The 21,316-nt window shown below is 41.5% G+C and overlaps 1 protein-coding gene across 2 annotated transcripts in view; it reads right to left on the bottom strand.

Annotated features, from left to right (window-relative positions):
• Positions 1–21,316, bottom strand: part of LOC140575227 (protein unc-13 homolog C-like) — a 237,443-nt gene that overhangs the window by 36,495 nt on the left and 179,632 nt on the right. For both annotated transcript variants that reach the window (XM_072695457.1, XM_072695458.1), the window contains 5 exons: positions 15,901–15,989; positions 15,287–15,427; positions 11,775–11,898; positions 10,367–10,426; positions 746–826 (listed from right to left, as the gene is read on the bottom strand). In XM_072695457.1, coding sequence (XP_072551558.1) covers positions 746–826; positions 10,367–10,426; positions 11,775–11,898; positions 15,287–15,427; positions 15,901–15,989 — 495 coding nt within the window. The remainder of the gene's footprint in view (positions 1–745; positions 827–10,366; positions 10,427–11,774; positions 11,899–15,286; positions 15,428–15,900; positions 15,990–21,316) is intronic.

The raw sequence follows: 21,316 nt of genomic DNA, 5'->3' as shown, positions 1-21,316 counted from the left end.
GTGTGGAAACAGTATGTACACACACATACACACATGCACACAGACACACACACACACACGCACACAGACACACACTAGACCTGGCTGCTGGATGGCTGGCAGATTGCGAGCAAGGTAAAGGCCACTAAGACAAACAGAGATGGATGTACTGATATCAGTCTAGACACTGAGATTAGCAGCAGCTGTTTATGTACATTCAGACTCTATAGAGCAGAAAGAGAAAGAGACTAGGCAGGAGAGAGAGAGAGAGAGAGAGAGAGAGACCGGGAGTGAGGAGAGAGATGAAGAGGAAAATTTTCTTCTAGGACAGGAAATAATATGAAGTCACAAATTCCCTTCACATATCTCCTTTTTTCTCTCTCTCCCTCTCCTGCACCTCATTTTATAGCTGTGTGTCAGCACAAAAACGATAAAAAAATCCTAACAGGGACATATGTAGAAAATGCAACGGGGCTTAAAACTGACCCTTGTGGTACACCACAGGTTACAGATAACAAATGCTGTAAAGAATCAAGCTCTGTCTTTAAGATCAGAGGCAAAACACTTGAATGTGTTTCTCTGGATTTCAGTGCTGTGTTTGAGATGCTCTGCATAAATGTCATGGCCAGCATTTCAGAGTTCTAAAAGTAAACAGACAACATATACCGAATACTGAACAGCCTGCATTCTGGATGGCCAGGTTACCAGAGGTGCATAGGGAAAGAGTAGAAGATGAACAGACAGAGAGAAGGATGGGGAGAAATACCTTGATGGTGGGAAGTACCAAGTCCATTGCTGCACACTGTCGTGGTGACAGGCTGCGAGCCTCCTCCCGAATCACATGTTCCTGACAGAGGAGAGAAAGAAGAGAAAGACGAGAGAGTGTTTGAATTCATACAGACATTGACTTTTGTCTCCAGTCTCACAGAATTTCTTATAGCAACCTTTTCATTTGGCAGCAATGACATTGTCTTTGCATTTGATAAATAAACTGTTATATTCTGCCTTGAAATATTATTATACAAATTCCCATAAACCAAACATTAATACTAAAATCAGAATTCAGAATATGCGTTCAGACGCGGGAGGGCGTTTTGTAATTGCAATGCTTTGCTTTCTTTCAGAGAATGAAAGGAAGCACATTAACACATGTGCCACTGTAGATTTGCAGATTCATGGAGCCTATAATTAACCTGCCTTTTACAGAATCATTAAATTAACCTTAACTTTCCAGTAGACCAAGCACTCACGCTAACATTAGCCTTAATGCCGCAGCACAGCTAAAATGAAACACGTGACCATCACTACATCTCTAGTATACATGCCTATTCCCCAACCAAAGCATATCCACAGTAGTTATTAGAGAAAGATTTTACCTTCAAAGACCAATAAAACTGCCTTCTGATGATTAAGTCTTGATTAAGTGATAGGAACCCGATAGGAGTCCCGTTAAATCGGTTATGGTTTCTTTTTCCATTTGCTGTGGTAAATATAATTTACACATAATAAGACTATTTTATAATATACATAATATCCAAATAAAGAGAGAGTGGATGTAACAGTCACTGTCAGTTAGTACCAGCATGTTCGCATGCACCAGCTGTTAGAGCTGACAGCTGGTTATCAGAGTTACGTCTCTGTGTGAAGCAGTGTATGACCCCGTAAACCTCAACACCACCAAACTACACCAATCCTCACAGCTCTCGGCCTCACCCAGCCTGCGTCACTAAGCCTGATTAAAAAACCTCGCTTCCACTGCCCATTACTGCTCCTTCTCTCTCTCTCTCTCTCTCTCTCTCACTCCCTCTCTCTCATTACGTAATGTCATATGTGGTCATTCAGCAGCTGGTCTTTGTAAGCTGAAAGGATGAAAGATTAAGGAAAGCCGTCTCTGCCCCCAGAATCAGAGCAGAAGCTGAATGTGGGAGCCATTAACAATGATAGCAGAATCTCAAAGCTTTCAAACATCATTTCTGCAATCTTTTGCAGATCATATATGGTAGTATGGAGCTTACCAGCATAAAGTACTATGACATTTACTGGTGCTGCAGATAAAATGGATTAGTGATGATGATGATGATGATGAAAATCCAGCACATTTCTTTAATATTGATAATGCATTTTTAAGTCTGTATTAGTCTGCACACTAGGTGGCAAATGTGTGCTTTGACTCTATAGACCAGTAGGGAGAAGTCTAGCCATTCACTCACAACAGTGGGATAGCTGACACTGAAACATAGGGGGATGGGTGGAGCTTCACATCATACTGCAACCAGCCAGCAGAGGCACTAGATCTGTGGTGCATTCACTTGAGGGATGTTACTTCGCCTCAACCAAGAATTTGGTACATTTTAGAGCTAGTTTTCAGCTCTATCACCGAGTCTGACGTGGAGGTGCTGAGCTCAGCAGCATTGAGCACAGAGACAAAGTGAGTGGCAATAGTGTACATATTCCTTAATCAGCCAGAACCTTTCAAGGAATGTCATATTTCCTTTGATTCATTTGTTCGGCCCTGCATCTCGCCGTGATTATGGCTTTGCAGACTTCACTCTCTCCTTCCTCGAAGAAAGAACACCTTCCATAAACTTTCAGCTGCAGCTTTGATATCAACAGGGTTCAGAGCAAAACCTCCTCCCAGGAGAGAAGTGATGAAACTTCAGCTTCATTTAATCAGGCCTGGTGGAAGGTTGCTAATGCCTGGTGCGGCTACGCTAGCTGGACACTGATAACACTCCAGCAGAGCCAGGGTCGATCCAACAGCCGCTTCACTTCGCTCACCGAACAAGCAATCAAGCCAGCCACACTCTCCAACCACCCGCCAAATATTAAAGCTGTGTGTGTGTGTGTGTGTGTGTGTGTGTAAGTGTGAGGAGGGTATAAGGATGCTATAAGGGGAGTTATACGAAAAAGGCTGTTCATTGATTTTTCCCTCACGAAAGGTCACTACTTTTTTAGGGACCTACAGCACACTCTACTCGTTCTCTGAGTCTATCGATTAGCCGTAAATGTGGACCTGCATCTGCCAACGGTTCTGAGATCGGACCTGATCGGACCATAATTCTCCATTAGTGTCAACCTTGTTTTATGCCTTTACAAATCAGACTGCAGCCTTTGGCTTCTAAAAGACTGCTCCAAAAGGTAGTGTGACCAACGTTTGCACACAGGAGTGGACGTTTAGGCTGGTGGCTTTTAAACTGTGAATAAAGACCACCCTGATCAAACCCTAGCATCCAAATACTGAGAAAAAGTATGGGACTACTAGTAAGTATAAGAAATGAAAAAGAACAAATCACCCAAATTGAGTAAGGTAAAGCAGGCCATCAACCCACCCAGAAAGTATAAGGCCGAATGTGCACTCTACGGCTCCGGCTGCTGATGGCAAACAGCATGACCTGGAATTCAAACCGGTGATGCTCGGGTCATAGTGGCAGCATCTTAGTCCGCTGGACCAGTCAAAGTCCATCTCTTCTATCCAGACACAAATACAGACACCAATAGGTGGCACACTGTTCACTTTTATTAATGCATGGGTTCCATTTCTGGTGTTTTAAACTCCACTCTAGTCTGGACATGACTTCCAGATTCATCGCTTGTGTGCCTCATCATTCATCTCATGGCCTCAGTAAATACACTCGCAGAGCCGACTAGCTTATGGATCCACATGGCCACCAGATCAGGCAGATCACTGACCTCCTGACTCCTTCACTTATCTTTCAATGGAGGTCAGTGTAAAAAGACTTTATACCAAGTCATTCAGGAGCATTTCTATTGGTCCATTCATCATGAAATTCTGATACAACGTAAAAAACAACTGCCAGATTTTTTACTTATTTATGTCAAAAAGTAAAAAACAGATCCCACACCACTCAGGAGCCTAAAAGCTGCTTGCTGAACATTGTGCTGTGTCCTTTGGGAAAAGGGGGTGTGTCACAAGTGACCAAGCAGTCGGCTAACGTAGAAGGAACACAGGCACAGGCACACAGAGCAGTCCAAAGGGCTTTTATTTACACGCCCTTCACCAAACCTAACTGAGCAAAGCTAGGAACAGTTCCAGTCTTACAAAACAGGTTGGAGGCTTTCAGCTTCGTGCTCGTTCTAGTGTCTCAGCCCTCAGGCGTGTGTCTCTCTAATGTCTGCTCAGCGGGCTCTTTAACTACCACCTAGAGCGAGTAGACCAGATGAGCTCCAGGTGGCGGTCATTAGGGGGCGGCACAGTGGTGCACAGAGGGTCAAAACCCTGCCTCCACACCACCACAGTAGCTAAATAAGCTTGATATACTTATAAGCTGCATAAAAGACAAAAATTCACCCCAAGCTTGCAGATAAAGAAATGTATATTTTTTTGTAATGACTTACTGATTTTTTACAAAACAGTATTTTTTTTTTACAAAATCTATTTATAAATCTATACAATTGTTTTTTTGTCATTTTCCAGTGCGACAAATGAAAATAACAAAATGCCGTGGTTATATGTATATATATATATATATATATATATATATATATATATATATATATATATATATATATATTATTTTAATACTCAGGTTTTTATTTATTTATTTATTATTTTATTATTATTATTATTATTATTATTATTATTTATTTATTTATTTATTTAACAACCACCTCGGCTGCCACAAGTACCAGCGGACCAAAGGGCTAGTTTAGATGAAGGCCATTTTGCGTGATGATTGCCTTGCAATGACCTGCTCACAAGCGGAGTTATACGGCAAGTGTGTTAAATGATGCAGTGCTGTAGACTGAGATTACTGAGGATGGAGAGCAGCTCGAGAGAAGAGTGGGGCGTCACAGAGCAGTGTGATGGAGTAGAGGAAAAGGCCTTCAGTGTGTCAATGCATTAAAACTGAATTAGAAATGAGAGTCAGAAAGAGAGAGAAGCATGTACAGATTTAACAGACATTAAGGTTTCTGGTGCTGAAAATAATAATAATAATAATAATAATAATTCATTATTCCTTAGTCATTAAAACACAGAATTAGTGTGAAATATTCAGATTTTAAACTTTCAATTTAGACCACATTTCTATCCGCAGGTAAAACAGGTCAATACTGGATGTCAATCAAATTTAGCTACTTAGCAAATAGATATTTATAGAAAATAGACTTTTAACGACAACAAAAAAAGAAAATGCTTAAAAGCTTCCAAAGGTCTGCGGATGTAGTCTATGGAAATTGGCAGTAATTTCAATTATAAAATATTGTTTTTTTTTAAACTAAATAAAATAGTGGATTAACTATTTGTTGATTCTACTAATTTATCCCAGCTTGTGCTGCTTCGCTATCAGCAGCCGGAGCTCCAGAGAGCAAAACTGGCCATGCTCTCTCTGGATGGGTAAATGGCTCGTGCTCCACATCACTTCAGTGTGATGCTGGCTGGCACAGGTGTCTGCTAGCTGTATCTGGTGATTTTATATATATATATCAGAGGAGGAGATGAGAGTGTTTTAAGGAAAGCTGCTGAAAACAACGTCGCTTATGTTTTCAATACGGATGGAGAACACTAACTGGACGATTCTCATATGCTATCTGGCAATGAAGACTCAGGTGACTGTAACATGGTCGACTAACACTTGATGGCAGGACCAACGCTTAGGCAGTTGTGCCACTCCAGGGCCTTACAATTTTTTTTTTATTGCTAAGTTAAAAGTTACTGAGCAGCAAAAATCGCAACTATTTTATTGCTTTGGACAGAAAATTTAACTTCGGACAGTATCAGATTAAATTTGAATAATTACATATATATATATATAACTGTGCCACATGGTGCCCCAGCCCCAAGCACCAAAGAGCTGGAAAGGGCTATCGCTTCTTAAAGGGTAAGGACACCTTATGTATAAGCCTCCAACTCTGCCTCCAGCATTCTCCTTGATCTTGGGGTGGCTGATGTGCCATAATAGAAAAAATACAATAACTTCAGACATAAAGACAGATAAATAGGTAGGAGAGAAAGGAATGGGGGAGAAGGAAAAGGGGAGAGGGACATTCGGTAAAGGAGCAAGAGACTGAAAGCATTCAGATGAGCCCTGATGAAGAAAAGACCTGCAGTGCTCTTACAGCTGCACCTGTTCACACACGTCAAGGGTTCTTTGGGGAGCACTTAGGATTGAAAAATGGCTAATGGTTTTTATCTCATCAAGCACTTCAACTGCAAATGCTTGAATGGCATTTGATCAGTTGTACTCAGAAGTCTATTTAGCTAAAGTATTGTTTAACTGAAGCACAGTAAAACACACTGCTTTTCATTTTAATACATAGTGGTGCATACAAAATACATAGTGCAGCACTGTGCACGCTCAGAGTATTGTTTACAGGTCAACACCGTGCACGCTTACTGTCTTTTACAGTACTACACCGTGCACACTCACAGTGTTTCACAGTAGAGCACCGTGCATGCTCACATTCTTTTACAGTAGAGCACCGTGCACACTCACAGTCTTTTTTTACAGTACAGCACCGTGCATGCTCACAGTCTTTTACAGTACAGCACCGTGCATGCTCACAGTCTTTTACAGTACAGCACCGTGCATGCTCATAGTCTTTTACAGTACAGCACCGTGCACACTCACAGTCTTTTTTTACAGGTCAACACTGTGCACGCTTACAGTCTTTTTTTTACAGGTCAACACTGTGCACGCTCACAGTCTTTTTTTACAGGTCAACACTGTGCACGCTCACAGTCTTTTTTTACAGTACAGCACTGTGCATGCTCACAGTCTTTTACAGTACAGCACTGCGCATGCTCACAGTCTTTTACAGTACAGCACCGTGCATGCTCACAGTCTTTTACAGTACAGCACCGTGCACGCTCACAGTCTTTTTTTTACAGTACAGCACTGTGCACGCTCACAGTCTTTTACAGTACAGCACCGTGCACACTCACAGTGTTTCACAGTAGAGCACCGTGCACGCTCACAGTCTTTTACAGTAGAGCACCATGCACGCTCACAGTCTTTTACAGTACAGCACCGTGCATGCTCACAGTCTTTTACAGTACAGCACCGTGCACACTCACAGTCTTTTTTTTACAGTACAGCACTGTGCATGCTCACAGTCTTTTACAGTACAGCACCGTGCACACTCACAGTGTTTCACAGTAGAGCACCGTGCATGCTCACAGTCTTTTACAGTACAGCACTGTGCATGCTCCCAGTCTTTTACAGTACAGCACCGTGCATGCTCACAGTCTTTTACAGTACAGCACCGTGCATGCTCACAGTCTTATTTTACAGTACAGCACCGTGCACGCTCACAGTGTTTCACAGTAGAGCACCGTGCATGCTCACAGTCTTTTACAGTACAGCACCGTGCATGCTCACAGTCTTATTTTACAGTACAGCACCGTGCACACTCACAGTGTTTCACAGTAGAGCACCGTGCACACTCACAGGGTTTCACAGTAGAGCACCGTGCACGCTCACAGGGTTTCACAGTAGAGCACCGTGCACGCTCACAGTGTTTTTCAGTAGAGCACCGTGCACGCTCACAGTCTGTTAAAGCACAGCACTGTGCACGTTCAGAGGTCTTTTGCAATTCACTACACTACGGCACAGTTCACCCACCACTTATAGCTGCTATATGTGCGTGAGAGCACTGCAGCATGGCCAGAGTGGAAGAGCAGCATTGTTAGAGTTTATCCAGCCAGCAGTGGGAGGCTGTGACTGACAGCTGCAAAGTCTTCGCGGAGGCTGGAAATGATTTTGCCTTAAAGTACACACACACTCATACTTACCCACTGACACACACACACACACACACACACACACACACACTTACTCGCTCGCTCGCTCAAGAGTAAGTATAGCATGAAAGGACAGTGAGGCCTGGTGGGAATCTTTAACGTGGAGGAGTGGCAATGATCTACTTCAGTTTAGAAGCTAAAGCTGCTGCCTGCTGCTCGGAGGTAAAAACAACTACAAACACTGCTTATACCTTCAAAAGAGCTGCTTTCACTCACATCTCATTTCACACTCTACTCATTGTCAGAGTGGAAAAATACACCAGCGTGAAAACACCTCTCACCTGCAGCATCCTCTGCATTCACAATGCAGAATCAGCTCTCATTCTGTGGTCAGTTTGGAGTGAGGAGAGCTCTTGACCCTTAAATTATGCAGGTTTTTTTTACAGGGAATGACAAAAACCTGCTGTAATTTTATATGAAGTACTTATGAACCGTAGTTCACAGACACAAGAGGACTTACTGTGTGAAAAGTGCAGATTCCAAACTTTTAATCCCATATTGGTGTGGGTGTGTGAGTGAGTAGAAGAGGAGATGTTTTATGATAATTTGAATTTGATGAAAGGTTAGATAGCAGGCCTGATCGCATGCAATTCAGGGCCAAATTTGGCCCAGTTAAGGCACTTATGGTAATGGCAAGTGTGTTGTTGGCCAAAGCTGGCCCTACTATAACTGTTCCACATTTAAAGTTAGTCATGGTATTTGAACTCTGGGCCACATGCCCATTGTTGCTGTCATGTAAAACCTTGTATCTTCCTTTTTTATGTCTTTCACTTCATGTTTTTTGTAGTAGCACAGTGTATCAGTACATGGTCTATGAAACACATCTCATCAAATCACAACACTAAGGACCTTCACACCACACCTTCACCTCACACTAAATTACCTTACTTACAGTATGTCAAGAGCTCAGTCACACTGCACACCTTGTCAGTTAATGTGTATATATTCTGAATTTTATAGGATACACCACTTATACATACACATTATGCACAAAAGTATTGGGACACCTAAACATTACATCTACGGGAGCTTTTATATTTTATATTTTATAGCTTTTATTTAGATTGATATTTCAATCTAAATCCACAGGCATTAATATGGAGTTGGAACAGCAGGTCATTATTTCTGCAGCGTACTGTTGCCTTTAATACACTATGCCCCTCAGCACTTGGCGACCTTGTTCTGTAACTTTACGTGGTCTAATGGTGAAATATCTGGGAGAGAAGAAATTCCACCAACTGACTTTGGGTTTGATTTTATGCACCAAAATAGGATTGAATGAAAAAGCCCAAAGTTTAATGTCTCAATACTATTGTCCATACAGCGTATGTTTATGGACGTAAATATATTGTGTATTACGACTGCAAGGGACTGTGTACCTAAGAACCTTTTTACTCACCAAAAGTGGCCCATCTGCAGCCAGCTATGGCTATGCTCCGTCACCCAGATTCAGATGAAGTTAGAAATGGGCCATGACTCGTATGCTAACTGGCATGTAAATGTAATTAATTATACCACGGTTAGCTCCGATCTCAGTGTGATTGGCTGAGAGGCGTTCTATGAATTTCAATATATCCTGATAACACTGCTCTGAATGAGTCTCTTTTAAGTCTCAGTCTACCTTAAACGTCTGTAAAAGATCAGAACTATACTTTAACTTTAACTTAACTTTAACTTTAACACCATGTCCTAACAGCAAATGATGTGAATGAGCAGCAAGGACAAAAGCAAAACACTCCCATTATCAACAACAAAGCTCTCTACACCATCTGCCATCAGTAAAGCACCAATTTCAGCAGGCACCCGCTGCTGTTTTTGGAGCTTTGCACCATGCTGGTGTTATAAGAGCTGTATTTCTTCATGATTGTTGAGAAACTTGGATTTTACTCTGTGTTTGTGTCTTCAGTGTCTAATCTAATAAATATCAACACTAGGATTATGTTATAATCACATTAATACATTCAAAGTCACGCTCTACTGGGGATACCAGCACTGTGTATGGAATTACTTATTCCATCATTTCAAGCATTATATTTAATGCAGCATTTTGTGAGAACTGGTATGTATTTCTAATGGGCTCCCCCTACAGATGAACAGTGTAGTAAAGACACCTCGTGTTTGAGCTCCCCCTCATAAACAGCTGCACACATGCATTTCTGTACAAGCTGAGAAACGCAGAACTGAGACTGGAGGTGATGGAAGCATATGGACCGGGTTTTACACAAAGATGACTCGGGTTACCCAGTGTTATGCAGTTCTGGTGAAGGGTCTCGTGCTGCTTCATCAGAGTTACACAGTGCAGTTAACAGCTCTCTACTGTTGCTAAGACAATAAAAAAAAAGTTGCTAGTGACAACTATAGAGAGGCTATTCTCCCTAATACAAGTCAGTGGAGCATCACAATGATTTTGAAGCTGTTGTTTGGAGGTAAAACTGTTGCATTAATTAAATGTGCAGCAACTATATGAAACAACTATAGACTTCCAAGGTGTCCAAATGGACCAGATAAAAAGACATGGACAAAAGGCTGCTGAAAAGATATCTTATTGTTCCTCTTCTGCAGCTGGTCATTCACCACCCATCTTCAAACCTGCACCACAATATAAGCCCTGAAATAACTTCTTACCTTCAGCTTGGAGAGCTGTCCCAGGTCCTTGGCGGCACTGAAAATCATCTGAGCTCCTTGCTGTGTGGCAGAAGTGAAAGAAAAAGAGGTTTATTAGAGCTGAGCCAGTCCCTGATTCACTGTTACAGTTCAATTTCCTAAACAAAGCATGAGGGGCAGAGTAGGATTCTGACCACAGGGCCGCTACAGTCTCCTGGATATTGTTGGATGGTGGACCCTCTACCAGTTGCTCATTCTACCACAGTCCTTTCATGTTAGTGTCATAGTAGATTAGAGATAGTGAATATTTTTCAATAGTACTCAATAAAAAGTATATTTACAAGCTAAATTTTTTGATCAGCCCAATATCAAGTAGATTCCTCTTGCTTCTAGAACATATCTGGCCATTCGAGGCATGGATTCCACGAGACCACGAGAAGGCGTCCTGTGGTATTTGGCACCAAGACGTTAGCAGCAGATCCTACAAGTTTTCTAATGTGTGAGGTGGGGCCTCCATGGATCTCATTAATGAGCCTTAATGTTGCCTGTTCACCAGTTGTCTCTTTGTGGAGCACTTTCGGTAGGTACTGACCACTGCATACAAGAAAAGCCCCACAAGACTTGTCTGGTGTTTTGGAGATGTTCTGACCCAGTCATCTAGCCATCGCAGTTTGATTCCTGTCAAAGTCAAAGACTCAGATTCTTCTGGTTGTCCATTTTTCTTGCTTTTAACACAAACATCAAAAGCCTAATATATCCACTTCTTGACAGATGAAGACACTGTAGATGAAGATATTCAACGTTTTTCAATTCACCTGTCAGTGGTAATAATGTTATGGCTGATCAGTGTATAGTTAAAAAGCTTTTCACTTTTAATAACATTACATCCTAGTGATTTTGTTGCATTTACTTTATATGTAAAGATCCAACTCAATAATAGTGCATCCAACACTAAGGACACTAAGCATGAAGCTTGTGATGTACAGTGCTAGAAACAGGGTAGTTCACAGAAAGCTCCAATTCCAAACACTGATCCATATTACAATTCAATATTACTATAACCAACATAGCGTGTAGCTCATACACTACTCTGGATGCAGATTAGAAGCAGATGGATTATTGGTAGGACTATCGTCTAAACCTCAGAATGTTTTACCAGTGAATGATCTGGGTTACAAAGGTAAGTGTGTAAGGCATTGTCTTAGTAAGTAAATGTTAAGTGCTTCACGGGGTTAAAGGGTGCAGGTTAAGAGAAAGCATCTCAGCTTGTTCTCTAGTCCTCATTCTGCACCCAAGTGAACGGGCCTCTCCACGCGTGTGTCGGTGTGTTTATATAAACCCTATGCTGGGAGCAGATGCGTCAGGCCGTCATGCTGGGGGGCTTTGCGTGTCGTCCTGGCTGCGAAAGAGTCGCTACATGGCAGCTTACCGTTTGGTCTGTTAGAGGAGGCAAGACAATCTGCCTCTCGATGGTGTTGAGCACGATTTTCCACAGCTCCTTCAGAACCCGCTTCAGCACCGTCTTCTCACAGATCTTGGCAAACAGGATCAGACTGCAGAAGAACGGAGAGAGAGAGAGAGAGAGAGAGAGATAATGCATGTAACTGAGCACTTTACAGTAATGCCATTTTACTTTTACACTGTCTTTCACACTGTATGCAGGGTTATGGATGTTCTGGGTCTATAAGAGAAGTGATAATTAAGGTCATTGTGGCTGATATTGATACCCATATCTGATTTCATGCATTTTAAAGGTCACAGTATGATCCATAAATGAGAGTGTTAAAACTCAGTGTAAAAAGCCTGCAAATAAGGACTTTTAGATTAAATGGGCAGCATTTATACTGCTAGATACCTACTGTAAGTATTTGTGCCAACTGACATTAATGTTTATTAAGGCTATATTATCCCCTAGTCAGCGCAAAATTCCGGTTTACTGCCGCTGTTACTTTTTACAGTTATAATTTCCTCAATCTGGACGCAGAGCTGCAGTGAGAAGACACAGGCTGAGCAGCAGTCCATCACGTGAAAAGAGTGTGTGGATAAAACCGGTATGGGCTGTAAACACTGAGCCACGAGAGCCAGAGGACAACACATCGAGCACGGACACACATCTGCAGCCCCATCCCTCTGGTGTGTAAGTGGAGAGCAGAGTTCTATTAGTGGGAGGAGTGGGAGTCTAATATGGACTCAGGCAGAGTGTAAACAGGCCAACTCTTCAAGTAAGTCAACCTCAGAAACACCGACTGCACAATTAGCTTTTACTGTAGACATGCTGTAGGCTTTTACAGACAAATTAAAAGTCACTTATCCAAGTAAATGAATAGACCATGTTAATATATAATATAGTTGTTTTTCACTGTGTTTAACATATCCAATCTCCATAGGAGTCTAGTATTATTTCTAGGTGCCATCCAACACCTGGTTTGGTAACTGGTTTGGAGCTGGTGGTGGAATAGAACACATTCACATGCTGACTGGGGTGGAACCAAGATTTGTTCTTCGAACTACCTCATAAGATCTAGTTCTCAGATACTTTTCACTACATTTATGTTCACTTGTATCTGTTTTAATTATACACGTCTATAAACACTTTTTACTAAGATAAATGGTTATAACTAATGTGCTGATGGGCCTAAAACCTCTGCTATTGTATACTATATGGTAGAAATGCCAAAATTATTTGTTAAAGTAAAAATAAAAGTAAGATGCTTATGTTATATTTAAAAGGGACTTACATTGTGAAGCAGTTAACATTTTAGTATTTTATTAATTTGCAAATCACTGTTGAAGTAAAACATCTAAAATAAACACCAGCCTAGACACCAGAGTTCTGCAATTTCATCCCTCCGAACTGTAATATTACAGCTTAGGCAGATAAAACCAGAAGTTCACAAGGATTTGCTTTACATACAATTAAGAGGACTCTCCGTAATACCTCTGTGGCCTGGATGCTCTGCGGAGGAAGAGCTGACAGATGCTACCGGACATCTAAACTAGAGCAAATGTTTTTTTTACACACCATGCACACTGGGAATACCCTTTTAACAAAGTCGCTCAGCATTATGCACTACTTTTTACATCCAGGAGTGCACTTCTTTATAAAGTCCATAAAGTCCATAGGGTACATAGCTCACATATTATTTATTTATATAGCCCAAAATTAGGGTGCATACTACAAGACTATATTTACCATTTGTGTTATTCCGCTTTTATCCCATCCGTGCAGTGAACACACACATACACACCTCTGAACAGTGAGCACACATTCCCAGAGCGGTGGGCATTGCTGTGGCGCCCACAGAGAGGGTGAAGGGGGCCCAACAGGGGCCAACAGTGGCAGCTTGTCGAGCCCGGGTATCGAACCCACAGCCCTGTCATCAATATCCCGGAGCTCTGACCCTTGAGCCACCACTGCCCACTACTACATTACCCCCGAGAGCATTTATCACTTTACTCTGCTCATAGTAAAAACGCCTGCATACTGCAATGCCTATGAAGTATACACTAGTTTAAATTAGGATGCGTACTACCCTGCCTATGATGGGTGCACTCCTCTAATTAGGGCACATCTCTAATTAGGGAACATGCCACATTTGCTCTGAAGTATGTACTACTGTACACTGTTCAGAAGAGGCCTGCACACTATCACTCACACAATCACTCTGAATATACACCACATCACAGCACTCTTTAAACTTGAGATTTTTACTGTACCTCAGCATCTTGATAGGGGACATGAAAATATCTACAGTACACAAGTATGTGCCACAAGTACAGCACAGTTCAATGAGCAGCATGAGGCTGAAAGCTCGTGTGCTCCAATTGCACTGAAGTATAAAAAATGCTTGTTAAGTTGTCATGCTTGATGTGGACTGGGGATGTTGCTGTCACTGAGCTCGGATTAGGCCTAAGTGAACAGGTTGACAAGGAGCATTACAGTGACAAAGGAGGCCGGACTTCTGCCTGACAGGAAAACTTGCTCATTGAAAGATTGACATTTTTGAGTTTGAGTTTTGCCTCATGCTTTTGATTCTGGATAATTCAAAGCACCAGCTGTGTAAATCACTGACCGCACATTCAATTAAATTCAATTATGATTCTTTATAAAAAGATTTAGTAGATATTTGATATTATTACCTTGCATGATGTGAAATATGTAAAATGATTTTAGAATAGTCTTAGGGAACTAAGACTAGGGATGTCCTATTCAGTTTTTTTTTATAATAATGATAATAAAAAATGCAGTAGTTACGCTCTGCTGTTGAAATGTGTGCACTGTAACTGTGGCACTGTTTCAGGTGGAATGGAGAGTTAGCATTAGAACCAATGTTAGAACTAACATTGCCGCTCAAATAAAGCTCTGTTTTGCCCACTGAAATAAGCTCTCAGATGAACTCTGTCTAGGGTAGTTTTCAAAAAATGAGAAGTTCGTCTGCAGCAGCTAAGGATCATGACTATTAATGGTGCCTAGAGCACTCCAGATACCATGCTGCTACAGAAACAGAAAGGATCAGAAGTGAATCAGAACCTTAAAAGCCGTTAACCGATCCATTAAAAATCCCTGGATTGGTCCTCGATCCTGAGTCATTGGTTCGGATCAAGGCATCCTTAACAATAATATATTTTAATTGGAAGTGAGATGATTTTACTCGCTAAGGTAACATTTTAGCAGGTAGCAGTGCAGTGTTGACATTCAAAAATAACTGACAATGCTATGAATGCTTTTTGTTATCTAAGGACAAATATCACACAATTATTATTTATCGATTGTGATTATTTATAATGATTTATAATATTACGAAAGTGATGCAGTTGTTTTGATATCTTCAGAATGATGCAACTGATGTGTCACAATACGATGCTTCAAGTGGCAATGTTCCCAGAGCATCCTGATAATCACGCAATGTTACTCAGAATGTGTATTTTAGAAGATCTCACTTCTTATCCAGCAGGTCCATAAGAGGTCGCAGGACGGTCTCTGCATCCATGGCAGCGTTGCTTTTATTTCCAGCATTTCCCTTCATCTGATTTAGCTCCTGATTCATCTGCTTCACACAGTCCTCTATAACCGGCTTGAAGCTAAAGAGTCAAACAGAATCACAGAACAACCATGTGCTTTAATGCTCAGAAGTCTCAGTTACTGCCGGCTATAACAGAAACATGCAGAACTTTTCTCTGAAAGTCTTCTAACTGGTGGTTCATTGAAACAAGAGGGATTCGTATGGAAAGTGCAGATTCTACCATTTCTAAAAGAACCAGCATTAAAGCTTAGCTGAGTCAGAAGATTGGTGGTGCACTGTTCTACTGGGCACAAACATAATCATCATGGTAGATTCATGGAGTCTTAAGAAGTACACCTTAACGGTGATCGTAGAAAGGTCTGTTCATGTCTAAACAACTCTGATCCCCTGTAAATAACCGTCCATTAAATCCACACCTTACTGAAAGATGACCCTTTTGATCTTGTTCTAGTTTCTGAATGGAAAAATGGCCTCTGGGCTGACTGGAACAACAAATGTGTTACTCCAAGCCTGTGTGTGTGTCTCTGTTACCTGGAACCAAACACCCTGCTGAGGTCGTCCAACACTGCGTTCAGTTTGTTCTGGAGCTCTTTCAGGAGATCGCTGGCCTCAGCATCCAGCTAGGACAGAGAGAAGAGAGAGAGAGAGAGAGAGAGAGAGAGAGAGAGAGAGAGAGAGAGAGAGAGAGAGAGAGAGAGAGATAGACAAGCGGTCAGTTTTACTTACAGCACGGCCAAACAGGTTGGTGATGTTAAAAAGTCGGTGTGAGAGGTGAGTTAGGACAAGTGTTAGGGGTTATTTGCATGTAGATTAGAAATTAGAGAAGCCTTTATATCAGGTGTCTGCAATGCAGTTACATTCATGTAATGAGTAAAATAATACCATTTAGAATAATTGGGAGGCATTTATGCAGATTCTTTTTTATCCAATATGAATATTAATCAAAATTGTATTAGTTGCTAAGATTTTGTGGAGCCTTACTGATACTACTACTACTACGACAGCTAATAAGCAGCTAATGACTATTACTACAGCTAACTATTATTACTGCAGCTATCTACTACTACAACTAAGTACTACTATGACAGCTATATACTATTACTAAAGCTATATACTATTACTACCACTAACTACTACTACTACAGCTATCTACTAAAGCTAACAACCATTACTACTATATACCATTAATACCATAAATACAGCTATCTACTATTACTACAGCTACCTACTACTACAGCTAACTACTATTTCTATAGGTAATGACTACTACTCACAGCTAACTACTACTACAGCTATCTACTATTACTACAGCTATCTACTATTACTACAGCTAACTACTACTACTACAGCTATCTAATATTACTGCAGCTAATGACTACTACTCACAGCTAACTACTACTACAGCTATCTACTACTACTACTACTACTACTACAGCTATTTACTATTATTGCAGCTAACAACTACTACTACTAACACTACTACTGCTATTGCCACTACTACTACTACAGCAAACTACTACTATCATTGCTGCTACTTCTACTACAGCTGCTGCTACTACTGCTTCTCCTACTACTGCTACTACAGCAAACTACTACTGCTGATATTGCTACTGCAAGTACGTAATTATACAATGTGTATCATACTCAGTGAGGAGTTTAATACAAATCACAAAAATGAAAGCGTTAGTATCGATGCAGTAGCTTTTGGCCACACACCGATATAAGAAACACCCAATATAAAAAGCCTTGCGATCTCGTCCCCGACACGCCTGGCCGGTTTGATCTGATGTCATACAGCAAGCCTCCTGTTAAACATGCACCTAAACATTTCCTACCCCAAACTATCCCCCACTCCTCCAGCCATCCAAGCCCAGTGCATCGGTGCACCTTCAGCAGCCCAGCTCAGTTTATTTGTACCAGCAAGCGATCGCACTTCTGCATCAGCCTGGAGGCCTCTAAATCTGTGATTAATCTCGCTGCTGCTTTCAAGATTACAGGCTAAACGCACCGGTCGACAAGCAGCATCAAAATTACAAAGCAGGCTGGGATCCCCTCCAGCACCTGAAGTCATACATGCACATGCACTGCAAGAAAAATGCCTGAGCAAGTGAAATCATCTTATATCTGGTCTACATTTCTAATATTACTCACTGAATTTTGTATGTATTTTTCACTTCTTTTAAGTAATTTTATCTATGAAAAGTGTCATATTCCACTGGTAGACTGCTTTGCTTAAACTATGACTGAAATTTTAAAATGCATTTTTCGTCTTCGGCATTGAAACAAGAGGATAAATTGTGCAAAAAGTTTCTATAAATTCTAAAAGAACCAGCATTAAAGTGTAGCTGAGTTAGGCGGATGGTGCACTGTTCTACTGTGCAGAATTGCTTGCACCAACATAATCTTCGAGGAAAACCTTAAAACCAAAGAAACCAAAGAAAACCTCAACATTTACATTTACGGCATTTAGCAGACGCTCTTATCCAGAGCAACTTAGAAAAGTGCTTCGCTGTTTACTCAAGAAAAACCTTCAGCTAGTTTGAATAGACAAAATATCAAAGATACATCTAAGCTTAGATGCTACTAAACACAAGTCAATATGGAGACCATAATACCATAATACTCTAGAATAAGTCTACACTTATTCTACACTACACACAACCTCAACTGCACTTCCACCACCACTGCACCTCAACTGTGACCTTGTACCAAAACTTACTGTTTATGCATCAGAACAGTTTTACAGCTGTAAATAAGTAGCTGTAACTAGCCTCACTGTGCAGCCTGAGGCTCGTTTCCAGTTCCTCATAGATGCTGAGTAAATTCAGTCTTTATAGCATATATCTATTGTGTTTGACAAATTGTAATCTATTTATTTCTGGCTAATTGCAAGTTGTTTAATTGTTTTTTTCAGCTGCCAATGACGGTTTGCCTTGAATTCAGCATAGACCTTCGTCTTCTTCAGATGTGCAAGCTAGAATTAAAAACTATAGAAGTATTCTCTGGTGATGTAGATTGGTTAAGATTGGTGAAGTGGGACAGTTTTGGAAATGTCACGCTCTGTCATTTTCTACTATAATTTTAATGCCAAATATAAAACTATGTGTCACAATACCAAATCAATAACAATAAAATTACATCGTTTCAAACCTCAACTGACCAAACTCCAAATTATGGAGGGGGGATATTGGCAGGGGTGAAATAACAAGGGGATTAGTAAGGGCAGGATTTTGTATGATCACTACCCCACATCATCCCTAACTCCCAAACTCAACCCTCGTACTGGATGGAGCACCATCATTCTAGATAACACAGTTCCACTGCTCCACAGCTCAATGCTGGGGGTCTTTATACCCCTCTAGCCCACACCTGGAATTTGGCATGTTGCCAAAAGGTTCATGATTATTTATTTACCTATTTTGAAATACGTCTCTACAGGGACTAGACAAGCTGTGTGTATGCATTTGCGTATCTTTGTTAGCAATTGTTCCTGAATGCAATAATTAAAAGGGGAGTTCATTTGGACATTTAATATAAATAAATGAAAGAAAAAATGGTCTAATTTGCTTACAGATGTTAAGCCTAATTGAAAAGAATCAATGTGATTCATGAATTGAATCAATTGTGGTTTTGGAAGGAATAAGGAACAATAATTTGCTGTCCCACTTCAGTAGAGAAGCAGTGCCTTTTTCTCAGGTTAAGGAAAGATCCACAAGAATCACATCATCTAGGACCTCATTAGCCAAACGCAACTTGATGCATGTTACGCAATTTCCCTCCAGGTTTGCAAGTCCGACACGACAGGCTTATCCAACACGAATAAGAGCTCACGCCACTTGAGTGGGACCCTAGCGCTCAGCCCACAGTGCTTAGAAACCACCTCAGCTGGCATGTGGCCCATAAAGCAGCCCATTATTGCTCACAGAGGGCAGGTTTGAGTACTTCATAGCTGCTTATTAGCTAACAAGGGAGGATGCCACCACTCTAAAGCTAAAGCTAAAGCTCATCTGTCACATACAGTCTGTTAAAGGTCAGACTAGGTGACTACTAGAGTACCTGACCTGCACATTTTGGTATGTTCTCTGCTTGTAAGAGGTTTAGTCTGTGGCTCCTCCCCCTTAGTTTGTTTTCTGTTTTTTCCCATCTGCAGGTCAGAACTTCCCCAAACACATGACGTGCCCAAACCTGGAGGCTTTTGACAATGGAGTGCTGAGATATTGTTGGGAATTGAACTCATGACCTTCTCATGCTGGACAGGCAGGCAGTTAGACTGTTTTATAGGCAGGTCAGAGCTGTGAAACACTAAACACTGCATAAAACACAGTTCTGAGTAACTATATCTTTCTGTTCTAGAGTGGAGTGACTGTCTAACTGCCTGCTTGTCAAAAGACAGGTCAGAGATCACAAGTTCCCATTCAAATCCCATCAACAACACAGCCCTCCATGGTCAGGAAAAATAGAAAGTCATCCTACCATGTGAGTAGTGGGAGTCTTAACCTGGAGCTGTAAATAAACAAAGAAACTGAGGGGGAGGAGCCACAGACTAAACCTCTTACAAGCAGAGAAGACGAAGGTAAAGGTGCACATATTTTGTCCTCCACATTTTACCCACATTTACCCATCTGTGACAGTGAACCCCCCCACACACTAGTGAACTAGGGGCAGTGAGCACACACACACCCAGAGTGGTGGGCAGCCAACCCCAGCGCCCGGGTAGCAGAGAGGGTGAAGGGCCTTGCTCAAGGGCCCAACAGTGGCAGCCTTCCAAACCCTCTAACCGCTGAGCCACCACTGCCCCAAAGAGTGCAGGTCAGAGTTTTCTACTGGTCCCCTAGTCTGGCTTTAAACAGTCTGTATGCGACAGATTGAGCTTTAGAGTGGTAGCATCCTCCCTTGCTAGCTAATAAGCAGCTATGAAGTGCACTAACCTGCCCTCCATGAGAAAAAAGGGGCTGCTTTATGGGGCACATGTCTGCTGAGGTGGTAGTCCACTAAACAAATACCCCAAATCTTGCTGGATATGTACGTTTTAACACGGTAACTGTTAATATCTTATTCCAGGGTTCTTATTTGCTGTTGGGTCGAGCAGGCCGAGCTGGTCAAGTGGGAAGAGTGATTTCTGAGATGAACCGTTGACTTGTGAACCATACTGACGTCTACACTCTCTGCTAGGGAGTGGCGGAGATCAGTCAGAGAGGACACCAGGCATGTAACACACATATTTCCATTATAGAGAAAGAGAGAGAGAGAGAGAGAGAGAGAGAGAGAGAGAGATAGAGAGAGAGAGAGAGAGAGAGATGTGTGGTGTATGTGTTTTTTCCAGGCAGTGAAATGTATTTCAAATCATACAGATTTTCATTTTGTCAAGTCAGCCATTGAGGCATGCTATTTATCAACACTCCTGAAACAATCACATTAAAATGGAAAAGCGGTTCCTCGGGTCAGAACCTTGGGAGCTGCTGAAGACGGAGTGGGATAGCAATCTTCATATGTGTAAAGCATGTCTCAAACAACAAACGTGCAGACGCAAGAACAGCGACTGTTTTGTTGGTTTTTGATGGGTCTCGTCATTGTGAGAAATCCTATCCATTTTCACTTAATAACACACAGTTTAAGCATGAGATTATGGCCCTAATGTCACCCCTGGGCTTGTAAAATCCTATAAGAAAAGAGAAATGGTTGGGAGGCTCGTGGGGAGATTTTGCGCATAATTGATATAAATGAGAAAGAGGAGCTCTGAGCACAACTATTAATCCCGATGTCAGAATCAGAGCATTAGCGAATCCCGCGAGGTTGCGGGAATACATCCCCAAAATGTTCAGAAACACTGCAGATCAGCCACTTCAGGTTGGAGCGTAACCCACTGATGCTAATTTTCTCTAATTGTCTCTGGGGCTGTCGGATGGTCTAGTACCATCATCTTCATTATCGAGACATACTGCTAATA

Source organism: Salminus brasiliensis, chromosome 13, assembly GCF_030463535.1.
Source record: "Salminus brasiliensis chromosome 13, fSalBra1.hap2, whole genome shotgun sequence".
In the NCBI taxonomy this organism is placed as follows: domain Eukaryota; kingdom Metazoa; phylum Chordata; class Actinopteri; order Characiformes; family Bryconidae; genus Salminus; species Salminus brasiliensis.
Note: the sequence above shows the minus strand (reverse complement) of the source record. Positions and strands in the feature narration are given on the sequence as shown.